The sequence below is a fragment of the Salvelinus namaycush genome, chromosome 19 (assembly GCF_016432855.1).
Source record: "Salvelinus namaycush isolate Seneca chromosome 19, SaNama_1.0, whole genome shotgun sequence".
Classification (NCBI taxonomy): Eukaryota; Metazoa; Chordata; class Actinopteri; order Salmoniformes; family Salmonidae; genus Salvelinus; species Salvelinus namaycush.
The window spans coordinates 32,765,440-32,790,423 of NC_052325.1; the positions used below are offsets into that span (position 1 = coordinate 32,765,440).

Genomic DNA, 24,984 nt, shown 5'->3' on the forward strand with positions numbered 1-24,984 from the left:
ATGTAGCTGGTCCACCCTGGACTCTTCTGGGAAGGCTTTCCTCTAGATGTTGGAACATTGCTGCGGGGACTTGCTCCCCTTCAACAACAAGAGCATTAGTGAGGTTGGGCACTGATGTTGGGCGATTAGGCCTGGCTCGCAGTTGGCGTTCCAATTCAGCCCAAAGGTGTTCGATGGGGTTGAAGTCAGGGCTCTGTTCAGGCCAGTCAAGTTCTTCCACATTGATCTCGACAAACATTTTCTGTATCGATCTCACTTTGTGCGCAGGGGCATTGTCATGCTGAAACAGGAAAGGGCCTTCCCGAAGCTGTTGGCACAAAGTTGGAAGCACAGATTCATCTAGAATGTCATTGTATGCTGTAGTGTTAAGATTTCCCTTCACTGGAACTAAGGGGCCTAGCCTGAACCATGAAAAACATGGTTCCTTCTCCACCTAACTTCACAGTTGGCACTATGCATTCTGGCAGGTGGCGTTCTCCTGGCATCCACAAAACCCAGATTTGTCCGTCGTACTGCCAGATGGTGAAGTGTGATTTATCACTCCAGAGAACGTGTTTCCACTGCTCCAGTGTCCAATGGTGGCGAGCTTTACACCACTCCAGCTGACGCTTGGCATTGCACATGGTAATCTTAGGCTTGTGTGCGTCTGCTCAGCCATAGAAACTCATTTTATGAAGCTCCCGACGAACAGTTCTTGTGCTGACATTGCTTCCAGAGGTAGTTTGGAACTTGGTTGTGAGTGTCACAACCGAGGACAGACAATTTGTACTCGCAAAGGGCTTCAGCACTCGGCAGTCCCGTTCTGTGAGCTTCCACTTCACAATAACAGCACTTACAGTTGACCAGGGCAGCTCTAGCAGGGCAGAAATTTGACAAACTGACTTTTTGGAAAGGCGGCATCCTATGACGGTGCGACGCTGAAAGTCACTGAGTTCTTCAGTACGGGCCATTCTACTGCCAATGTTTGTCTATGGAGATTGCATGGCTGTATGCTCAATTGTATACACCTGTCAGCAACAGCTGTGGCTGAAATAGCCAAATCCACTAATTTGAAGGGGTGTCCACATACTTTACATAATCTGATTGTGAGTCATTTCCAGCATTTGGATGAAAACGATCATTTAAAAAGTAGTGAAATTCACATGAATGATTCCGATAGTGAACAGTGGCAATTATATGGAATTTAGTATATATGAACATACAGTATGTGCCAGACATATAGAGAACACAATGTTTTATAGGCATACCGTTTGCCACTGAGGGGAATGTCAGGTTTAACCTATAAATATTTATTCCATAGATTTAAAACAGTGCCAGAACCAAACTTCATAATTGAAGTAACATTCAGTTGTACAGGACAGATATTGGCATAAATGACAATAGTTGATAATGGTAAAGCATGTACCTTTTCAAAAGTGATTAACTACCAACAAGGGACTGTACTGTATATCTGCGTAACTTTGCCCTTAATTTGAGCTTAGATTCAGCTAGAGAAACACAGATAATAGCCTCAGAGAGCCTAGTTTTTAGTGGCATAGATTGTTGTGTATAAAAATAGCCGACTAGGGCGGTTCTTGGTTTGGCATGTCACAAATAATACTTTTGGGCAAACACCCAGGCTTTATGAACTGATAATATCTTCATTTGGATTGTCAAACCTCCTTCTTACATTTATGTACAGTCATGTTAAAAGGACTGCCTAACACTTGAATGCTTTAAGATAAATTATCAGAATATATACATTTGGCTTCCTCTGAAAAGCAGCAAAGAAGCTTCATACATGGATACTTGAAAAAGGGTGGCAAAAAGTGATTCTCACTAAGCTGATAAAACGATTAAGTGCCCATTTCAATGTGTTAATCAAAGGTAGCAAAATGTGTTTATTTTTTTTGTTTCAGTGCGTATACAAGTGGCCGAAAGTTTCTGTTGTTTATCCCTTCTTTCTCCCCTCCCTCGGTTAACCCAGTAAACCTAGTAACAAACTGCAGCCTCCCCTTCCCCACCATTCCGAAAAAGAATCATCCTATCCTCAGGCGAACGGGTTCTCTGATTTTAAGATGGAGGTCTCGATGTCGAGGCAGGCCCCCTTGCCGTTCAAGTGTTCTGTGTGGCTGTCGATGCTGTAGCAGCCCTGGACCTCGGTGATGGACGAAGCAGTGTACGAGGCAGACCGCATGGCATCTGAGTGGGCGAAGGTGCTTCCAAACTGGATACGGTACTGGTTCCAATGTCTCCTCAGAACCCCTTGCACCTACCAAGACACGATGTCGACCATAAGATTCAGCACACAGAAAACAAATCAATACATTTAGTAAAAAATGACTAGTAATGAATGAACCCTAATTGCAAGACCGTCCATGTATCCTCACACAGTGTTTGCCTGGCCATCTCCCAGGCATTCACAATTACCATATTAACCCTTGACCACTTCATCTGTTCCATAAAGCAACCCCAATCCAAACACAAATAACACATTTGGTAAGAAACCCTCTCAATTCAAGGAAACGTATAGTATTACGCAGAGCCATGAGTGCATAGAACTCCCTTCCATCTTATATAGCGTAAGTGAACAGCAAACCTGGTTTCAAAAAACAAATAAAGCAACACCTCACAGCCTCTCCCCCATGTGACCTACTTGTTGTGTGTATGTACTGACATGTACAGTTGAAGTCGGACGTTTACATGCACTTAGGTTGGAGTCATTAAAACTCATTTTTCAACCACTCCACAAATTTCTTGTTAACGCACTATAGTTTTGGCAAGTCGGTTAGGACATCTACTTTGTGCATGACAAGGGTAATTTTTCCAACAATTGTTCACAGACAGATTATTTCACTTATAATTCACTGCATCACAATTCCAGTGGGTTAGAAGTTTACATACACTAAGTTGACTGTGCCTTTAAACAGCTTGGAAAATTACAGAAAATGATGTCATGGCTTTAGAAGCTTCTGATATGCTAATTGACATCATTTGAGTCAATTGGAGGTGTACCTGTGGATGTATTTCGAGCCCTACCTTCTAACTCAGTGCCTCTTTGCTTGACATCATGGGAAAATCTAAAGAAATCAGCCAAGACCTCCACAAGTCTGGTTTATCCTTGAGAGCAATTTCCAAACGCCTGAAGGTACCACGTTCATCTGTACAAACAATAGCACGCAAGCATAAACACCACGGGACCACCCAGCCGTCATACCACTCAGGAAGGAGACACATTCTGTCTCCTAGAGATGAACGTACTTTGGTGCGAAAAGTGCAAATCAATCCCAGAACATTTTCTCTGGTCTGATGAAACAAAAATATAACTGTTTGGCCATAATGACCATCGTTATGTTTGGAGGAAAAAGGGGGTGGCTTGCAAGCCAAAGAACACCATCCCAACCGTGAAGCACGGGGGTGGCAATATCATGTTGTGGGGGTGCTTTGCTGCAGGAGGGACTAGTGCACTTCACAAAATAGATGGCATCATGAGGCAAGAAAATTAGGTGGCTATATTGAAGCAACATCTCAAGACATCAGTCAGGAAGTTAAAGCTTGGTCGCAAATGGATCTTCCAAATGGACAATGACCCCAAGCATACTTCCAAAGTTGTGGCAAAATGGCTTAAGGACAACAAAGTCAAGGTATTGGAGTGGCCATCACAAAGCCCTGACCTCAATCCCATAGAAAATGTGTGGGCAGAACTGAAAAAGCATGTGCGAGCAAGGAGGCCTACAAACCTGACTCAATTACACCAGCTCTATCAGGAGGAATGGGCCAAAATTCACCCAACTTTTTGTGGGAAGCTTGTGGAAGTTAAACAATTTAAAGGCAATGCTACCAAATACACTCTATTAGTATGTAAACTTCTGACCTACGGGAATGTGATGAAAGAAATAAAAGCTGAAATAAATCATTCTCTGTACTATTATTCTGATTTTTCACATTCTTAAAATAAAGTGGTGATCCTAACTGACCTAAGACAGGGAATTTTTACTAGGATTAAATGTCAGGAATTGTGAAAAACTGAGTTGATGTCACGCCCTGACCTTAGCCTGTTTGGGCTGCAGGGGCAGTATTGAGTAGCCGGATAAAAGGTGCCCATTTCAAACGGCCTCGTACTCAATTCTTGCTCGTACAATATGCATATTATTATTACTATTGGATAGAAAACACTCTCTAGTTTCTAAAACCGTTTGAATTATATCTGTGAGTAAAACAGAACTCATTTTGCAGCAAACTTCCTGACAGGAAGTGGAAAATCTGAAATCGATGCACTGTTCTAGGGCCTGCCTATTAAAGTCCTTGATATTTATTAGTTTAGATGCACTTCATACGTCTTCCACTAGATGTCGACAGGCAGTGAGAGAAGAAATGGAGTGTGTAACTTGATCTGGGGTCGCATAATAGCTTTCGGCATGACGTATCACCAGTTTCCTGTTTTCTGGAGAGCGCGTGAAGGCACCTGGATTTGCCTTCTGATAAGCTGTCGTTATGGACGACTAATATCTCCGGGTTTGATTTTATTTGATACATGTGACAATATCATCGTAAAGTATGTTTTTTCAATATAGTTTAACTTCTTGCGAATATAGGGGGTGCTGTTTCGACTTAGCATAAATCGGGCTCCAGATTAAACGGCTTCCTACTCAATTCTTGCTCGTACAATATGCATATTATTATTATTATTGGATAGAAAACACTCTCTAGTTTCTATAGCCGTTGGAATTTTGTCTCTGAGTGAAACAGAACTCCTTCTACAGCACTTTTCATGACAGGGAGTGAGATTTCAGACATCTTGGCCCCTGTTCCCAGGTCGGTTGTAATGTCCCTGTAAATGCTATGGAGAAACAGACACTGCCTACGTCTTCCTCTGGATGTCAGTACGTGGTGACGCTTTGAATGGAGTCGATTGCGCAATCAGGGCCTGTATAAAACACCAAATACCGGAAGTAGCTTTCTTTTGCTGCCTGCGCCTGACGCACGAAGGATGTCGGACTTGCCTCCTTCCAAGCTGTTGTTTAGCCAGTAATATTTCTCCGGTCATGTTTTTACTCGTTATAGGTGTTAAAAACATCATAAGGTAGTTAATTTGAACCGTTTTATAGCAATTTATATCCGTTTAGGGCGATTTTATGGCATTTTCTGTGTAATGCACTTTGAAGCGCTGGGCACTTTTCGAGTGCATGGTGAACGTTAGTGACCATTTCGACCGGACAGGAGGAGATCTTTCGACCAAAAGACGATTAGACCGGAGAAAGGATTCATTGCCCAAGATTCTGATGGAAGAACAGCTCATAGTAAGAACAATTTATGATGATAAATCGTGTTTCTGTCAAAAAATGTTAAACGCTTATGCCGCCATTTTGTTTGGTATAGCTTCGCTTGGCGCAACCTGTATTGAAAAGTAAGGATAATTTAAAAAATGTAATTCAGCGATTGTATTAAGAATTAAATTGTCTATCAATCGCTGTCCACCCTGTATTTTTTAGTCAAGTTTATGAGTATTTATGTATAAGACTAGATCACTGTCTAATATGGCGCCCGACATTTTCTGACCAGCTGGGCTACTTTTCTCATTGTCTAACCATGATTTTGGTGGCTAAATATGCACATTTTCGAACAAACTCTATATGTATGTTGTAATATGATGTTACAGGAGAATTCTTACAGGAGAATATGATGTCATCTGAAGAATTCTGAGAAGGTTAGTGAAAAAATTAATACATTTTGGTGGTGATAATGCTATCGCTCTTTTTGCCGTGAATCAATGCTGGGGTAATGTTTGCACATGTGCTATGCTAATATAACGATTTATTGTGTTTTCGCTGTAAGACACTTAGAACATCTGAAATATTGTCTGAATTCACAAGATCTGTGTCTTTCAATTAGTGTACCCTGTGTATTTTTAAGAAATGTTTTATGATTAGTAATTAGGTAATACACGTTGCTCTCTGTATTTTTTCTAGTCGAGTTGTGATGGTGGGTGCAATAGTAAACTATGATTTATACCTGAAATATGCACATTTTTCTAACAAAACCTATCCTATACCATAAATATGTTATCAGACTGTCATCTGATGAGGTTTTTTCTTGGTTAGTGGCTATCAATATCTTTATTTGGCCGAATTGGTGATAGCTACTGATGCAGTAAGAAAATGGTGGAGTAAGAAAATTGTTGTCTTTTGCTAACAGTGGTTAGCTAATAGATTTACATATTGTGTCTTCCCTGTAAAACATTTTACAAATCAGAGATGATGGCTTGAATCACAAGATCTGTATCTTTCATTTGGTGTCTTGGACTTGTGATTTCATGAACATTTTTTTTTATGATATCCCTGTAACTTTAGGCTAGGCTATGCTAGTCAGCTTTTGTGTTGGGGGGGATCCCGGATCCGGGTTTGGTAGGCGTTAGAGGTTAATCAGATTATTGAAATTTTTTCGGGAGTTTTGCCGTGTTCCGTTCTCTGACTTTGTTGACGATGGAGAGATTCGCGCCACTTGGCAAGTGTGCTTGCTAAATCGAGAGGGAAAAAGGCCGTTCTAAAACCAAACAACGATTGTTCTGGACAAAGGACCCCTTGTACAACATTCTGATGGAAGATCAGCAAAAGTAGGACCCATTTTATGATGTTATTTCATATATCTGTCGTACATGTGAACTAGTAGTTTGCGGCCAGGTTTTGGGCACGCTCTCGCCATAACGTAAACTGCATATCGTAATGAAGTTATTTTTAGAATTCTAACACGGCGATTGCATTAAGAACTAGTGTATCTATCATTTCCTATACAACATGTATTTTTTAGTTATGTTTATGAATAGTTATTTGGTCAGAATATGTGTGTCAGAAAAAGTGTCAGAAAAATATCCGGACGTTGTGGGAAAAAGATGCTACGTTAGCACAATGTATAACCACTGATTTCAGCTCTAAATATGCACATTTTCGAACAAAACATAAGTGTATGTATAACCTGATGTTATAGGACTGTCATCTGATGAAGCTTATCAAGGTTAGTCAAAAATTATATATCTTTTGCTGGTTTGTTACGATCGCTAACTTTTGCTGCTGGGGAATGGCTTGTGTTTCTGGCTATTGTGGTAAGCTAATATAATGCTATATTGTGTTTTCGCTGTAAAACACTTAAGAAATCTGAAATATTGGCTGGAATCACAAGATGCCTGTCTTTCATTTGCTGTACACCATGTATTTTTCAGAAATGTTTTATGATGAGTATTTAGGTATTTGACGTTGGTGTCTGTAATTACTCTGGCTGCGTCGGTGCCATTTCTGACGGTAGCTGTGATGGTAGCTGCAATGTAAAACTGATTTATAGCTCAAATATGCACATTTTTCGAACAAAACATAGATTTATTGAATAACATGTTATAAGACTGTCATCTGATGAAGTTGTTTCTTGGTTAGTTTGGTTGGTTCTTGGTTAGTTAGGTTGGCTTTGTGCATGCTACCTGTGCTGTGAAAAATGTCTGTCCTTTTTTGTATTTGGTGGTGAGCTAACATAAATATACGTGGTGTTTTCGCTGTAAAACATTTTAAAAATCGGACATGTTGGCTGGATTCACAAGATGTTTATCTTTCATATGCTGTATTGGACTTGTTAATGTGTGAAAGTTAAATATTTCTAAAAAATATCTTTTGAATTTCGCGCCCTGCACTTGAAGTGGCTGTTGTCATATTGTGCCCGGCTCCGGGCTTGCAGCCAGAAGAAGTTAGAGATCCTTTTTATGTCTCTATTTCAGTTTGGTCAGGGCGTGAGTTGGGGTGGGCATTCTATGTTCATTTTTCTATGCTTTCTATTTCTTTGTGTTTGGCCGTGTGTGGTTCTCAATCAGAGGCAGCTGTCTATCATTGTCTCTGATTGAGAACCATACTTAGGTAGCCTTTTGCCACCTGTGTGTTGTGGGTAGTTGTTTTCTGTTTTGTGTCTGCACCAGACAGGACTGTTTCGTTTCGTTCACTCTCTTTGTTGTTTTTTTGTTGTTTCAGTGTTCAGTTTATTTTATTAAATTAAAATTAACAGTCACCACTCTGCGTTTTGGTCTCCTCCCTTAGACGATCGTGACAGAACTACCCACCACCAAAGGACCAAGCAGCGTGGTGTAATGGACTCCTGGACATGGGAGGAAATCCTGGACGGCAAGGGACCCTGGGCACAGACGGGAGAGTATCGCCGTCCAAAAGAGGAGCTGGAGGCAGCTAAGGCGGAGCGGCGACACTACGAGGAGTTGGCTCGAGGAGGCGTGCATGAGAGGCAGCCCCAGATTTTTTTGGGGGGGGCACACGGGGAATTTGCGGAGTCAGGTCATAGACCTGAGCCAACTCCTCATGTTTGCCGTGGGGAGAGATTGACCGGGCAGGCACCGTGTTATGCGGTGACACGCAAGGTGTCCCCAGTGCGCACTCATAGCCCGGTGCGCTACATCGCAGCTCCTCGCATCGGCCGGGCTAGAGTGGGCATCGAGCCAGGAGGGATGGTGCCGGCTCAGCGCATCTGGCCTCCAGTGCGTCTCCTCGGCCTGGGTTATCCTGCACCAGCCCTACCGGTGTCCCCGGTTCGCCAGCACAGCCCAGTGCGGCCTGTTCCAGCTCCCCGCACTTGCCGGGAAACAGGGGGGATCCAGCCAGGACGAGTTGTGCTAGCTCTACGCTCGAGACCGCCAGTGCGCCTCCACGGCCCAGTGTATCCGGTGCCTCGGCCTAGGAAGAGGCCTCCTGCATGTCTCCCCAGCCTGGTGAGTCCTGTGCCTGTGCTAAGCCCTAACCCTCCTGCATGTCTCCCCAACCTGGTGAGTCCTGTGCCTTCTCCCAGAGCCAGGCCTCCTGTGTGTCTCTCCACTTAAGTGGTGATCCATGGCAAGAAGCCTCCAGTGGTGATCCATGGCAAGAAGCCTCCAGTGGTGATCCATGGCACGAAGCCTCCAGTGATGATCCATGGCACGAAGCCTCCAGTGATGATCTATGGCAATAAGCCTCCAGTGATGATCCATGGCAAGAAGCCTCCAATGATGATCCATGGCACGAAGCCTCCAGTGATGATCCATGGCACGAAGCCTCCAGTGATGATCCATGGCACGAAGCCTCCAGTGATGATCCATGGTAAGAAGCCTCCAGTGATGATCCATGGCACGAAGCCTCCAGTGATGGTTTGGTCAGGGCGTGAGTTGGGGTGGGCATTCTATGTCTTGCATTCTATGTTAATTTTTCTATGCTTTCTATTTCTTTGTGTTTGGCCGTGTGTGGTTCTCAATCAGAGGCAGCTGTCTATCATTGTCTCTGATTGAGAACCATACTTAGGTAGCCTTTTGCCACCTGTGTGTTGTGGGTAGTTGTTTTCTGTTTTGTGTCTGCACCAGACAGGACTGTTTCGTTTCGTTCACTCTCTTTGTTGTTTTTTTGTTGTTTCAGTGTTCAGTTTATTTTATTAAATTAAAATGAACACTTACCACGCTGCGTTTTGGTCTCCTCCCTTAGACGATCGTGACAGTTGAAATGTATTTGGCTAAGGTGTATGTAAACTTCTGACTTCAACTGTATATAGGGGACAAATCAGATTTGCAACATGTCTCAAACCGTAAATGGTTTCTCTTCATTATGCATATCTCCGCTTGGTGGAATATTCTGGGGTGGTGTCCCTTTCTCTATCCTTGTCTTTGGACTGGATGGAACAGGAGTCCGCAACGGTAATAGTGGCCTGGCCGCGAATGGCCCCGTCTCTCTTGTCCAGCGGACAATCGCCGGAAGGACTGGAGAAGACGGAAAGGTAAACAGACCCCCCCCCCCCAAGGTGTATGTAAACTTCCGACTTCAACTGTATGTGTAACTGATAGGTGCACACACACACTACATGTTAATGTTTTTAAAAGTATGTAAATTGTTAAGTATTTTGTATTTTTCGTTATATGTCAGACCCCAGTAAGACTAGCTATCGCTATTGGCGTCGGCTAATGGGGATACTAATAAATCAAATCAAATCAGCACTGCTCCATACCACTCTGTGGACTGTCCCGTGAATGTCTCTGGATGCCTGCCAATGCTTTAATGATCTTCAATCTGAGAGAATCATCTCCAGAGGCCCACAAGCTCCCATGAAATGCTCTGGAAGGTCAACTTCCCCAGATGCATCCCCAGGTCAGGTCACCTCCCGGGGAGGGTTTGCACAGAGGAAGTTGCCTAACCTTGGCTGGATCGCACAGTGAACTGAGGACAAGAATGTACAGGGGAGGAGAGGGTCGCAAAATTCCTGAAATGTCCTGTGAATAAGCTGCAAGGGAATCCTCCAACCTAAAATTCTATATCTGGGACTTCAGAAAACCTGATAAATTAATGTGGGTCAGAATCTTACCTCTCCATTGAAGAAGCAGAAGATGGTGGCTACCAGCAGACCCTGAGAAAATAAAGCAAACAAGGGAGCCCAGTCAGTGCTTATCGGTGATAAACCCATCGCTTTAACGCCCTGGGAGAATGTCTCAAGCTCTCAAACACCCAAAACAGTCGAGCCGTGGGGCAGAATGGTGATTTTGCCAACTTTGATGCATTTTGGCAGCGGACCTTTCGAGGAGCATGTAAAACGAGGGCGAGAGAGCGAGAGGTACAGAGAGAGAGTAGGGGCAGAGAGAGGCGTTGTAATATATTATTTATTGAGCTGATTCAGCCTGGCACCAGAAGGCACTGACTGTACCTCATCATGAGTTGCAGCATTCAACCCTCCTCCTCCCCTGCCAGACAATGACTTATACTTTCTTCCACAGGTCATGAGATAAAGACGTGGGAGTCAAAGGCTAATAGGGCGCCGACCTGGTCTTAATTCAATAATAAGAGAACACAATAAGAGACGGTGGCTACAGATGACTACTTCAGTTTTATTGTGGCAATGGGAATGTTACTGCTGCTTACTTCAGAAGGGGTATGGTTCTCTTTTTCTCCCCCAGACACCTTAGTATGCACTTACCGACAGTACGTCACTCTGGACAAGAACATCTGCCAAATTACTATGCACAACATACACAAAAGTCATCCTAACCTTGGTTGGAAACATGGAAGATACATTACTTTAAGCCTAGAAATGTATAATGTTATAGTCATATGTGAGCTGGGGTAACTAGCAGAGAATAGATAGTCTTACCTGATAATGCATTAAGATGTGCATGATGTAGTCATAGATCTCAGAGGAAACCCGTCCCTCTGGTTTGTAGGGCAACAGGACGTACTGGATCCCCAGGAGAGGTACCAGAATCAGGGTGGCACGCACCGCCTTCATGTAGAGACTGGACTCAGCCTGGTGGGTTACCTTTAGCTTGGTGATCAGGACACGCACAATGTTCAACAGGAAGAACAGGTTCACCTTGAAGGATATAGAGAGAGAAAAAGGCCAAATTTGACAGAATATAGCCATTGAGAGGATATGTTTATCCAAAGAACCCTCAATCACCATACATAAAAAACAAGGAATACTGTTCACGACTGTTAGCAATAGTGTGTTTACTTCTTGATGTCATAAAATGGTGCATTATGGGTAATACATACGTTTCTGAGCCATGGATAAGTTTATTAGTGGAGAGCAGATTAACATAATATTCATTACAATTCTCAAATTGACTAAACAAGAAGAAATCAGGCAGAATTCCTCAAAATAAAGAAACATCAGCACATCTGATAAGACATGCAGCTCTATACCAGATTGGACCCACAGAAAATAATTGCAAACTACAAGAGGATGCTTGATTGTCCGGTTTCCTTTGAAGTCAGACCAATGGTTTTATCAGTTCATTCCTAGAATGCCAAAGGCACGCTGTTCTGCAAAATTACTAATGGGCGGGTCACTAATCTATCAACCTACAGGATAGTTCTGTGAAATTACTTATCTAGATATTAGTTTCCTGGGCTAGTTGAAAAAAAACAAAGTGTGGTCTCTTTTTGTCCATAGACTACGTTCAAGGTAAGGAAACAAAAATGAAAACATCCTTGAACACTGCAACCCCTTTCCATTTAAGTTTGCACTCAAGAGAAGCAGGAATATAGCTAGTATTTGCATGTACCTAAATGTACTACAGACTTACCAACAGAGCAGCGCAGATGGGCCCATGGATTATGTAGAGGAGTGAAGTGTTGGAGCTTATCCAACAACTGTAGGAGGGGAAGAGACAAATTAGCATTCAGGGTCTGCCACCTTCTTTTATGGTTTAAATTAGATTTTACAAGAGCTGCTTACAGGAAATATATTCATAAAATTGGATTGAAAGCTGTAGAAGTGTGCCAACAGGATTCTAATAGGCAATGGATACATGGTAGGGAATACTTGTAGCTGTAATAGAAACGAATTACAGCAGATATATTATGCTGTATGAATAGCTTGTAGTTGAAGAAATGATAAATTCACTGAAAACAATTGTGGTACAAAATACAGTATCTGAACGTAACTCACTTGTCATTGTAGTAGTAACTGCGAGCGATTGCATGTATAGATGCTGGAATTAGAGGAAAGCCTGAAAAACAACAGACATCCATTGTCCGTGACAAACAGTGTTAATTCCATGAAATAACATCCAAACTTCACATCAAAATCATATACAGGGATACGGGGGTATCCCCAAAAACCTACCCCAGCCGAGAAGATAGTACCACATCAAGTGCTGTTTCTCAGCAAACACAGCAACAACGATGAGGGTGTGCAGGTATATCCCTTCACAAAGCATCCAGAAATAGTTGCAACCAAAAAGATAAAGATGGATAAACTGGGACACTTTACAGCTCGTCTGGAAGAAAAGACAATAAGGATGATGCGTATGCAGTTCTTCTCACTCTTTGAATATCTCTAAAGGCAGCAGCACATTAGCAGTGTGTATACTGCCATTGCATTGGTGTGTGGCTGTAAAATATACATATTATAATACACATCTAAAATTGTTATTCACATAATATCCATCCATCCATCCACCCACCCACCCACTTACAGGGTTTCTTTGTACCAGCTCCTGGTTATTCGCCACAGCGGTCAGCCAGATGATGGTAATGACCGAGTTCAATACAAAGGAGAAGAAGAGGTTTTTGTGGAGAGTGATTCGTTGACAACTTAAACTCCTACACGAAAGGGGAAAAGGTGTAGACTTTTTCATTCATTTAAAGACAGAAAGTAATTTGGCATCAACTGTCCGTGTCTAATAACAGATCCAGGAACAAAACCTTTGAGTATTCAATTAGTTCTATTGTTTGGTTCATTTATACTCACTTGAAATAGAAAAATATTCCCAGGGAAATTAATAGGGATGTCAGTGACAAGCCATGACCGATGAGGGCCAAGTAGAATAAATTCATGGCAGTCTGAAAGAGAATAGACACAATAAGCATCATATTGCCCTAGCATATTACTGTATGTGTTCTGAACTCCCTTAACCCAGCTACATAATGGCAATGCATTGATGAATCAATACAAAATGATATTGAAAGTTAAAGTCCCATAGCCCTGATAATCAAAGAGCAAAGAGTATTTTCAAGTACTTCATGTCCATTCAATCAAAATAGCCATCTGGAAGTTTCTGCAGGAGGGCAAAGTGACATTCCTCACATGCAGCAAGCGCTTGCATTTGAATTAATGGAACATCCATTTGAGAGTTGTTGTTTTTTGGACCGCAACGTACCATTCTGCCTTCATTAGTATGCTCGTTGCATCGTGTGTAGTTGGTCCATGTTCGGTTGCTCTCAGGATGCAGAAACCAGTGGCCGTTGTCACTGCATATTTTTGTCACCAATTCTGTAGAGCATTACATCAAAATGTAAGTAGATGAAACTATAAACACATCAAATACAGTCTTCAAAATGCAGAGACTTGAAGTTGCTTTTTCTGAAGTTATCTTTCCTCATAGTAATATAATTTGCAAGTGCAATTTAAATCAACAAGGCCTCTGAAGCCTCTAGGGCAGGGCTGCCCAAACCTCTTCCTGGAGATCTACCGTCCTGTGGGTTTTCAGTCCAACCCTAATTTAACACACCTGATTCTACTTATTAGCTGCATAACAAGACCTTAACTAGCTGAATCAGATACGCTAAATTAGGGTTGGACTGAAAACCTACAGGACAGTAGATCTCCAGGAAGAGGGTTGGGCATCCCCGCTCTAGGGCTTGAATACAAAGGAAAGTACATTGGAAAAGGCATTTGATCTGCCTTAAACCCAGTGTTTTTTAATGTTGATCCTGGGGGATCCACTTTAGGTTGAATTTCACTACCACTGATATCACTCAATTAGACAAAGGGTCTCCTACTCCCGTCCTGGAGAGGCAACCTATAGGGAGGAGGTTAGGGACCTGGCAGTGTGGTGCCAGGACAACAACCTCTCCCTCAATGTCAGCAAGACAAAGGAGTTGATCGTGGACTACAGGAAATAGAGGGGCGAGCACACCCCCATCCAATACTTATTTTCCACCATCATTTGCAAATTAAATTCATAAAAAATCATTTCTCATTTTCTCATTTTGTCTGTCATAGTTGAAGTGTACCTATGATGAAAATTACAGGCCTCTCTCATCTTTTTAAGTGGGAGAACTTGCACAATTGGTGGCTGACTAAATACTTTTTTGCCCCACTGTATGTAATTAGTGTACTCCAATTAGGGGAGGGGTGGTAGAGTTAGAGGAAAATAATTAAAAAAAGGAAAATATCTAAAAATATCTGGGAATTTGGAAATGATGCAGAAAATTACATTGATAGCAGCCACAGTCTATCAAAAAAGTTATAAATAGGACAGCACATGACACATCTGAAATAGCTTAAATGATTCAAAGTTACATTTTGGGCATTTAATTGAGCATTGTTGATGGGAGTTATGGGTTGAAATGACATGGGTCCGCAATCCCCAGGAGCTCTAGCCTATGTCATTGGGCACTTCATGGGCTTCGGTGTTACCTGAGGGGTCAAAGTCCTGGAAGTAGTCAGGGCAGTACTGTTCTGAAGTGAAGCCTGCCTCTGTGTCGTCCCAGCACAGCCACCCATCCCAAGTCCGGTTACACACTGGCCCTGCAGCATAGAAACCATCAGAGAAGAAACCTGTTCAAATAAAGCAGGAGCACTGAGAGGTGAGGTTACTGACACTGTCTGTTACACTAATCAATACTGTGGTTCACCGAAGCAGGTCAAGCCAATACGTAGGTTAAATCAATATGTGATGTAAGTACATACAGTCCCTTCAGAAAGTATTCACACCCCTTGACTTTTTCAACATTTTGTTGTGTTACAGCCTGAATTAAAAATCAATTAAATTTTGATTGTTTTCGTCACTGGCCTACACACAATAGAAGTGGGGTCCACGTCCAGCGCCAGAGCCGCCGCCGCGGACAGATGCCCACCCAGACCCTCCCCTATAGGTTTAGGTGGTGCGGTCGCAGTCCGCACCTTGGGGGGGGGGGGGGGGGGGGGGGGGTACTGTCACGTTCTGACCCTAGTTATTGTGTTAATTGTTTGTTTTAGTGGGTCAGGACGTGAGTTGGGTGGGCATTCTATGTTTTGTGTCTGGTTTGTCTATTTCTGTGTTTGACCTGATATGGTTCTCAATCAGAGGCAGCTGTCAATCGTTGTCCCTGATTGAGAACCATATTAAGGTAACCTGTTTGGTGTTGGGTTTTTGTGGGTGATTGTATTTCGTGTCAGTGTTCGTGCCACACGGGACTGTTTTCGGTTTGGTCACGTTTGTTGTTTTGTATCTTGAAGTGTTCAGTTTACTTTCATTAAAATATGAACACTTTCCACTCTGCGTCTTGGTCCGATCCCTACACCTCCTCTTCAGACGAAGAGGAGGAAATCTGCCGTAACAATCAGAAGACAATGTCGAGGTCCTTCGCGCGCCAGAGAAGACAAAGAAATTTCCAGACCTGTCACTCCAAAAGCTCTTGTTCGGCCTCAGATCAAGCTAGACACCCCATTCCACCTTCCACTGCCTGTTGACATCTAGTGGAAGGCGTATGAAGTGCATGCATATCGATAAATATTAGGCAATTGAATAGGCAGGCCCTGGAACAGAGCATCGTTTTCAGATTTTTCACTTCCTGTATGGAAGTTTGCTGCAAAATGAGTTCTGTTTTACTCACAGATATAATTCAAACAGTTTTAGAAACTTGAGAGTGTTTTCTATCCAATAGTAATAATAATATGCATATTGTACGATCTAGAATAGAGTACGAGGCAGTTTAATTTGGGCACGATTTTTTCCAAAGTGAAAACAGCGCCCCCCTATTGACAAGAAGTTTTAACATGATTTTTGTCATGACTGCCTCATCTCTGTAACCCACACATACAATTATATGTAAGGTCAACAATGGCGCCGGAGAAGAAGGCTGAAGTTTTACGTGTCCCCAACCGATTATGTATTTTGTTTGTTTATTTGTGTTGTTTGTAACTTATTTTTTAAATTATTTTGTACATAACGTTGCCGCTAGCGTCTCTTATGACTGAAAATAAATTCTGGACATCAGGACTGCGATTACTCAACACTGACCAGCATAATCTTTTTTCTCCTTTAACGAGTCTGACGAGCCCAACGCGAATGACATACTGCTTTCTCGGGAACAGGCCAAGATCCCCGTGATTTGTGTTTAGAAGATGCGGAGAAAAAGGGGCCAGAAGGCGGGGTGCCTTCTGAGAATTCGTAGGCGATCGAATAAACCCCCACTTCCTTCCATTCTGCTAGAAAATGTGCAATCTTTGGAGAATAAAATAGATGACCTACCCGCAAGATTAAACTACCAACGGGACATTCAAAATTGTAACATCTTATGCTTCACGGAGTCATTGGCTGAACGACGACACTATCAACATACAGCTGGCTGGTTATACGCTGTACAGGCAGGATAGAACAGCGGCGTCTGGTAAGACAAGGGGCGGCGGACTATGGATTTTTGTAAATAACGGCACAATATCTAAGGAAGTCTCAAGCTATTGCTCGCCTGAGGTAGAGTATCTCATGATAAGCTGTAGACCACACTATCTACCTAGATTTTTCATCTGTATTTTTCGTAGATGTTTACATACCATCACAGACTGAGGTGGGCACTAAGACAGCATTGAATGAGCTGTATTCCGCCATAAGCAAACAAGAAAACGCTCACCCAGAGGTGGCGCTCCTAGTAGCCGGGAACTTTAATGCAGGGAAACTGAAATCAGTTTTACCAAATTTCTATCAGCATGTTAAATGTGCAACCAGAGGTAATACATCTCTGGACCACCTTTACTCCACACACAGAGGTGCATACAAAGCTCTTCATCACCCTCCATTTGGCAAATCTGACCATAATTCTATCCTCCTGATTACAAGCAAAAATTAAATCAGGAAGCACCAGTGACTAGATCAATAAAAAAGTGGTCAGATGAAGCAGATGCTAAGATACAGGACTGTTTTGCTAAAACAGACTTGAATAAGTTCCGGGATTCCTCTGATGTAATTGAGGAGGACACCATATCAGTCATTGGCTTCATCAATAAGTGCATCGATGACGTCGTTCCCACAGTGACAGTACGTACATACCTCAACCAGAAGCCATGGATTACAGGCAACATCCGCACCGAGCTAAAGGCTAGAGCTGCCGCTTTCAAGGAGCGGGACTCTAACCTGGAAGCTTATTAGAAATCATGCTATGCCCTGCGACGAACCATCAAACAGGCAGAGCGTCAATACAGGACTAAGATTGAATCACACTACACCGGCTCTGACGCTCGTCGGATGTGGCAGGGCTTGCAAACCATTACAGACTACAAAGGGAAGCACAGCCGAGAGCTGCCCAGTGACACAAGCCAACCAGACGAGCTAAACTACTTCTATGCTCGATTCGAGACAAAGAACACTGAAACATGCATGAGAGCACCAGCTGTTCTGGAAGACTGTGTGATCACGCTCTCCGCAGCCGATGTGAGTAAGACCTTTAAACAGGTCAACATTCACAAGGCCGCGGGGCCAGATGGATTACCAGGACGTGTGCTGCGAGCATGCGCTGACCAACTGGCAAGTGTTTTCAATGACATTTTCAACCTTTCCCTGTCAAAGTTTGTTTTTAGCAGAACACGATAGTGCCTGTGCCCAAGAACTGCTTAAATGAATATCGACCCGTAGCACTCACGTCTGTAGCCATGAAGTGCTTTGAAAGGCTGCTCATGGCTCACATCAACACCATTATCCCAGAAACCCTAGACCCACTCCAATTTCCAATTTGCATACCACCCCAACAGATCCACAGATGATGCAACCTCTATTGCATTCCACACTGCCCTTTGCCACCTGGACAAAAGGAACACCTATGTGAGAATGCTATTCATTGACTACAGCTCAGCGTTCAACACCACAGTGCCCTCAAAGCTCATCAATAAGCTAAGGACCCTGGGACTAAACACCTCCCTCTGCAACTGGATCCTGGACTTCCTGACCGGCCGCCCCCAGGTGGTAAGGATAGGTAACAACACATCCGCCATGCTGATCCTCAACACAGGGGCCAATCAGGGGTGCGTGCTCAGTCTCCTCCTGTACTCCATGTTCACTCATGACTGCACGGCCAGGCACGACTCCAACAACATCATCAAGTTTGCCGATGACACAACAGTGATCACAGACAACGACGAGGAGGAGTTCAGAGACCTGGCCGTGTGGTGCCAGGACAACAACCTCTCCCTCAACGGGCACGACAAAACCTATTCCCCCTCAGGAGACTGAAAAGATTAGGCATGGGTCGTCAGATCCTCAAAAGGTTCTACAGCTGCACCATCGAGAGCATCCTGACTGGTTGCATCACTGCCTGGTATGGTAACTGCTCGGCCTCCAATCGCAAGGTACTACAGAGGGTAGTACAAACGGCCCACTACATCACTGGGGCCAAGCTTCCTGCCATCCAGGACCTCTATACCAGGCAGTGTCAGAGGAAGGCCCAACAAATTGTCAAAGACTCCAGCCACCCTAGTCATAGACTGTTCTCTCTGCTACCGCATGGCAAGCGATACCGGAGCGCCAAGTCTAGGTCCATGAGGCTTCTAAACAGCTTCTACCCGCATGCCAGAAGACTCCTGAACATCTAATCAAATGGATACCCAGACTATTTGCATTGTCCCCCCTTCTTTTACACTGCTGCTACTCTCTGTTGTTACCATATTACCTCAACTAACCGCCCCGCACATTGACTCTGAACCGCTACCCCCCTGTTACATTATATAGTCTCGCTATTGTTATTTTACTGCTGCTCTTTAATTACTTGTTACTTTTATTTATTTTTCTTATCCGTATTTTTTTAAACTGCATTGTTGGTTAGGGGCTCGTAAGTAAGTATTTCACTGTTGTATTCGGCGCATGTGACTAATACAATTTGATTTGAAGGTCTCTCAGTCGAGCAGTGAATTTCAAACGTAGATTTAACCACAAAGACCAGGGAGATTTTCCAATGCATCGCAAAGAAGGGAACCTATTGGATGGGTAAAAATAAAAAAGTATACAGTAAATCCCCTTTGAGCATGGTGAAGTTATTAATTACACTTTGGATGGTGTATCAATACTCCCAGTCACTACAAAGATACATGCATCCTTTCAAACTCAGTTCCCAGAGAGGAAGGAAACCACCCAATAGTGACTTTAAAACATTTACAGAGTTTAATGACTATTACAGGAGAAAACTGAGGATGGATCAACAATATTGTAGTTACTCCACAATAATAACCTAATTGACAGTGAAACGAATGAAACATAATAAAAAAATATTCCAAAACATGCATCCTGTTTGCAACAAGGCACTAAAGTAATACTGCTAAAAATGTGGCAAAGCAATTAACGTTTTGTCCTGAACACAAAGTGGTATGTTTTGGGCAAATCCAACACAACACATTACTGAGTACCACTCTCCGTATTTTCAAGATTAGTGTTGGCTGCCTCATTTTATGGGTCTGCTTGTAATCATTAAGGACTGGGGAGCTTTTCAGGATAAAAAATGTATGGAATGGAGATAAGCACAGGCAAAATCCTAGAGGAAAACCTGGTTCAGTCTACTTTCCACCAGAGACTGGGAGATTAATTCACATTTCAGCAGGACAATAAACAAAAACACAATGTCAAATTTACAGTTTTGAGTTAAATCTGCTTGAAAAAAAGACTTCAAAATGGTTGTCAAGCAATGACCAACAATCAATTTGACAGAGCTTGAAGAATTTTGAAAAGAATAATTGGCAAATGTTGCACAATCCAGGTGTGGGAAGCTCTTAGAGACTCACAGCTGTAATCACTGCCAAAGGACTTCTACAAAATATTGACTCAGTGGTGTGTATATTTGAGATATTTCTGTATTTCATTTTCAATAAATTTGCAAACATTTGGAAAAAAAACATATTTTCACTTTTTCACTCTGGGCTATTGTGTGTACATTGGCAACACAATAAATATATTTAATACATTTTGAATTCAGGCTGTATACGAGTATATGAAATCTTTCTCAAGGCACTGTATGTTGTTTGTTGACATTACATACAGAAGTTACTGGAGACACCTTCTGAAATATCTTGTTGCTAATGTCTTTGTTGTTTTTTGTCTACTTATCAGTTTGTGATGTACAAAACTAACGAATGAGCAACTTTTGACTCTGACTAAGGCCCTAATTGTATGGTGGCAATGAGATATTACTGTGGAAAACCCAGATAATGAAACATCTCACATCAGACTGATTTCTAAATATAGAACTGCTTCCTGATACTGTCTTCCATCCACCAAAAAGTCCAGTTGACTAAAATCAATCTTAGGGAACAACATTGAATCAGAAAGGAATACAAATGCCCTTTCTTGGGTTTGAATTTGAAAAAAAAATATCCCTGCTTGTCTCACTATTTACTTTTCTTCACTTTTATCTAATAGTCGGGAGTTTCAGACTTTGTTTTTGACAACAGGGTGGGATGTGGGTTTTAAAGCTTTGGATTGAAATTCACAATCCCCTGGCATGTGGTGACAATAACGCTTGAAATAATAGAAGAGCTAGACATTGCTCTTGATGGGGAGACTTATTTTAGAAAACATTTCCCTGACAAAGATTGGGCCTTCTACTGAAGAAAATTTGTCATACCTCCTACTGTAGCAGCCACCCACACAAACACTTTAATAAATAAATATAACACTAAAGTTAAAAGCATTATTGAAAAAAGAAAAGTGGCAAATATACTTCCCCATATATCTCCAAATGTTTTGGTTGAAATAGTCAGTTAAGTATGTTTAGGTTCTTTAAAAAGTTTTGGTATTACACCTGTAGGGTTACCCTCAAATGAAATACTGATTATAAGTGTGATAGGACTGCTAATTAGCCAAGAGTCCAAGCAAACATCCCCTAGCTGATTGCTGGTGTGACTGAATGCTAATTAGGATTGGGACAGTATCCAGATGTTAGGACAGTATCCAGATGTTCCTACCGTCATACTATTTCTGTACTATACCGGGGTATACGGTATTACCGGAAGTGTACACAAGGGGGACTGTTTTAAAAATATATATAATTTCGGCCCCAGGGCAGTAGTGGAAAAGGTACACAATAGTGATACTTCTGTAAAAGTATTGATACCTTAATAGAAAGTTACTCAAGTAAAAGTTAAATTCACCCAGTAAAATACTACTTGAGTAAAAGTCTAAAAGTATTAGGTTCTAAATATACTTAAGTATCAAAAGTAGATGTAATTGCTAAAATTTACTTCAGTATCAAAAGTAAAAGAAAGTATAAATCACTTCAAATTCCTTGTATTAAGCAAAGCTGACAGCACCATTTTAATGTTTTTCAAATTTAAGTATAGCCAGGGGAACACTCCAACACTCAGACATAATCTACAAATTTTGCATTTGTGTTTAGTGAGTCCGCCAGATCAGAGGCAGTAGGGATGATCACGTATTCTCTTGATAAGTGTGAATTGAACCATTTTCCTGTCCTGCTCAGTATTCAAAATGTAACAAGTACTTTTAGGTGTCAGGGAAAATGTATGGAGTAAAATGTTGATTATTTTCTTCAGGAATGTAGTGAAGTAAAAGTAAAAGTAGTAAAAAAAATGTTTAGAGTAAAGTACAGACACCCCAAAACGCTACTTTTGTAGTACTTCAAAGTATTTTTACTTAAGTACTTTACACCACTGCACCAGGGATCAGGAGGGGCTTGAATGTCTCTGCTGTTGATCTTGACATCTAGCCACTTAGCTAGCAAGTTAGCAAATCAGATGCATAGCTGGAGCCATGAGTTAGATATAATATACTCAGCTGACCCCTCCCCGGATGTTGTGTTAAACGCTCTACAACAAAGCTTGCTTAGTGTCCAACAAGTTTTCTCTGCCCTTAACCTTGTTCTGAACACCTCCAAAACAAAGGTCATGTGGTTTGATAAGAAGACTGCCCCTCTCCACACCGGTGTGATTACTACCTCTGATTGTTTAAAGCTTGAGGTAGTCACCTCATACAAGTACTTGGGAGTATGGCTAGAGTGTACACTGTCTTTCTCTCAGCACATATCAAAGCTGCAGGCTAAGGTTAAATCTAGACTTGGTTTCCTCTATGGTAATCGCTCCTCTTTCACCCCAGCTGCCAAACTAACCCTGATTCAGATGACCATCCTACCCATGCTAGATTATGGAGACGTAAACTCCAAAGGGACACTGTAAAGTCCATAGAGAATAAGAGCACCTACTACCACCTGCCCACTGCACTGAGGCTAGGAAACACTGTCACCACCGATAAATCCACGATAATTGAGAATTTCAATAAGCATTTATCTATGGCTGGCCATGCTTTCCACCTGGCCACCCCTACCCTGGTCAACAGCCCTGCACCCCCCACAGCAACTTGCCCAAGCCTCCCCATTTCTCCTTCGCCCAATTCCAGATAGCTGATGTTCTGAAAGAGCTGCAAAATCTGGGCCCCTACAAATCAGCAGGGCTAGAAACTCTGGACCATCTCTTTCTAAAATGATCATCCGAAATTGTTGCAACTCCTATTACTAGCCTGTTCAACCTCTCTTTCGTATCGTCTGAGATCCCCAAAGATTGGAAAGCTGCCGCGGTCACCCCCCTCTTCAAAGGGAGAGATACTCTAGACCCAAACTGCTACAGACCTGTATCTATCCTACCCTGCCTTTCTAAGGTCTTCGAAAGCCAAGTTAACAAGCAGATCACCGACCATTTCAAATCCCATCGTACCTTCTCCGCTATGCAGTCTGGTTTCTGGTCATGGGTGCACCTCAGCCAAGCTCAAGGTCCTAAACGATATCATAAACTCCATTGATAAGAGACAATACTGTGCAGCTGTATTCATCGACCTGGCCAAGGCTTCGACTCTGTCAATCACCACATTCTTATCGCCAGATTCAACAGCCTTCGTTTCTCAAATGACTGCATCGCCTGGTTCACCAACTACTTCTCAGACAGAGTTCAGTGTGTCAAATCGGAGGGCCTATTGTCCGGACCTCTGGCAGTCTCTATGGGGGTGCCACAGGGTTCAATTCCTGGGTCGACTCTTTTCTCTGTATACATCAATGATGTCTCTCTTGCTGCTGGTGATTCTCTGATCCACCTCTACGCAGACGATACCATTCTGTATACTTCTGGCCCTTCTTTGGACACTGTGTTAACTAACCTCCAGACGAGCTTCAATGCCATACAACTCTCCTTCCGTGGCCTCCAACTGCTCTTAAATGCAAGTAAAACTAAATGCATGCTCTTCAACCAATTACTACCAGCACCTGCCCGCCCGTCCAGCATCACTACTTTGGACGGTTCTGACTTAGAATATGTGGACATCTATAAATACCTAGATGTCTGGCTAGACTGTAAACTGTCCTTCCAGACTCACATTAAGCATCTCCAATCCAAAATTAAATCTAGAATCGGCTTCCTATTTCACAACAAAGCATCCTTCACTCATGTTGCCAAACATACCCTCGTAAAACTGACTATCCTACCGATCCTTGACTTCGGCGACGTCATTTACAAAATAGCCTCCAACACTCTACTCAGCAAATTAGATGCTCCAGCAGACTCCCAAAGTATCTGCTGCCAATGACTGTAACGGACTGCAAAAATCACTGAAGCTGGAGACTCATATCTCCCTCACTAACTTTAAGCACCAACTGTCAGAGCAGCTCACAGATCACTGCACCTGTACATAGCCCATCTGTATATAGCCCATCCAACTACCTCATCCCCATACTGTTATTTTTACTTTTTTGCTCCTTTGCACCCCAGTATCTCTACTTGCACATTCATCTTCTGCACATCTATCACTCCAGTGTTTAATTTCTAATTTGTAATTATTTCGCAACTACGGCCTATTTATTTCCTTACCTCCCTTATCTGACCTTTTTTGTACACACTGTATATATACTTTTTTTTTCTCCTATTGTGTTATTGACTGTATGTTTGTTAATTCCATGTGTAACTGTGTGTTGTTATTTGTGTCGCACTCCTTTGCTTTATCTTGGCCTTGGTCAGGTTGCAGTTGTAAATGAGAACTTGTTCTCAACTGGCTTACATGGTTAAATAAAGGTGAAATAAAAATAATACAAAATATATATATATATATAGATCGGCAGGTAAGGGTGATCTCGAGTGGCTAGATGTTTTTTACCATTCGGCCATCAGATTTGCCACCAATGCTCCTTATAGGACACATCCCTGAACTCTATACTCCTCTATAAACTGATCCTCTCTGTATACCAGTCGCAAGACCCACTGGTTGATGCTTATTCATAAAACCCTCTTAGGCCTCAGTCCCCTCTATCTGAGATACCTACTGCAGCCCTCATCCTCCACATACAACACTCATTCTGCCAGTCACATTCTGTTAAAGGTCCCCAAAGCACACACATCCCTGGGTCGCTCCTCTTTTCAGTTTGCTGCAGCTAGCGACTGGAACGAGCTGCAGAAAACACTCAAACTGGACAGTTTAATCTCGATCTCTTCATTCAAATACTCAATCATGGACACTCTTACTGACAGTTGTGGCTGCTTCGCCTGATGTATTGT

General features: G+C 42.5%; 1 protein-coding gene across 1 annotated transcript in view; it reads right to left on the reverse strand.

The window, feature by feature from the left end:
- Positions 1-1,273: 1,273 nt before the first annotated feature.
- LOC120063808 (calcitonin gene-related peptide type 1 receptor) overlaps positions 1,274-24,984 on the reverse strand; it is a 29,389-nt gene continuing 5,678 nt past the window's right edge. The window contains exons 3-12 of the mRNA XM_039014113.1: positions 14,896-15,006; positions 13,634-13,746; positions 13,225-13,316; positions 12,950-13,076; positions 12,598-12,751; positions 12,421-12,481; positions 12,056-12,122; positions 11,122-11,340; positions 10,342-10,383; positions 1,274-2,251 (exon numbers count right to left, since the gene is read on the reverse strand). Of these exons, the coding sequence (XP_038870041.1) occupies positions 2,030-2,251; positions 10,342-10,383; positions 11,122-11,340; positions 12,056-12,122; positions 12,421-12,481; positions 12,598-12,751; positions 12,950-13,076; positions 13,225-13,316; positions 13,634-13,746; positions 14,896-15,006 (1,208 nt within the window). The 3' untranslated portion in view covers positions 1,274-2,029. The remainder of the gene's footprint in view (positions 2,252-10,341; positions 10,384-11,121; positions 11,341-12,055; positions 12,123-12,420; positions 12,482-12,597; positions 12,752-12,949; positions 13,077-13,224; positions 13,317-13,633; positions 13,747-14,895; positions 15,007-24,984) is intronic.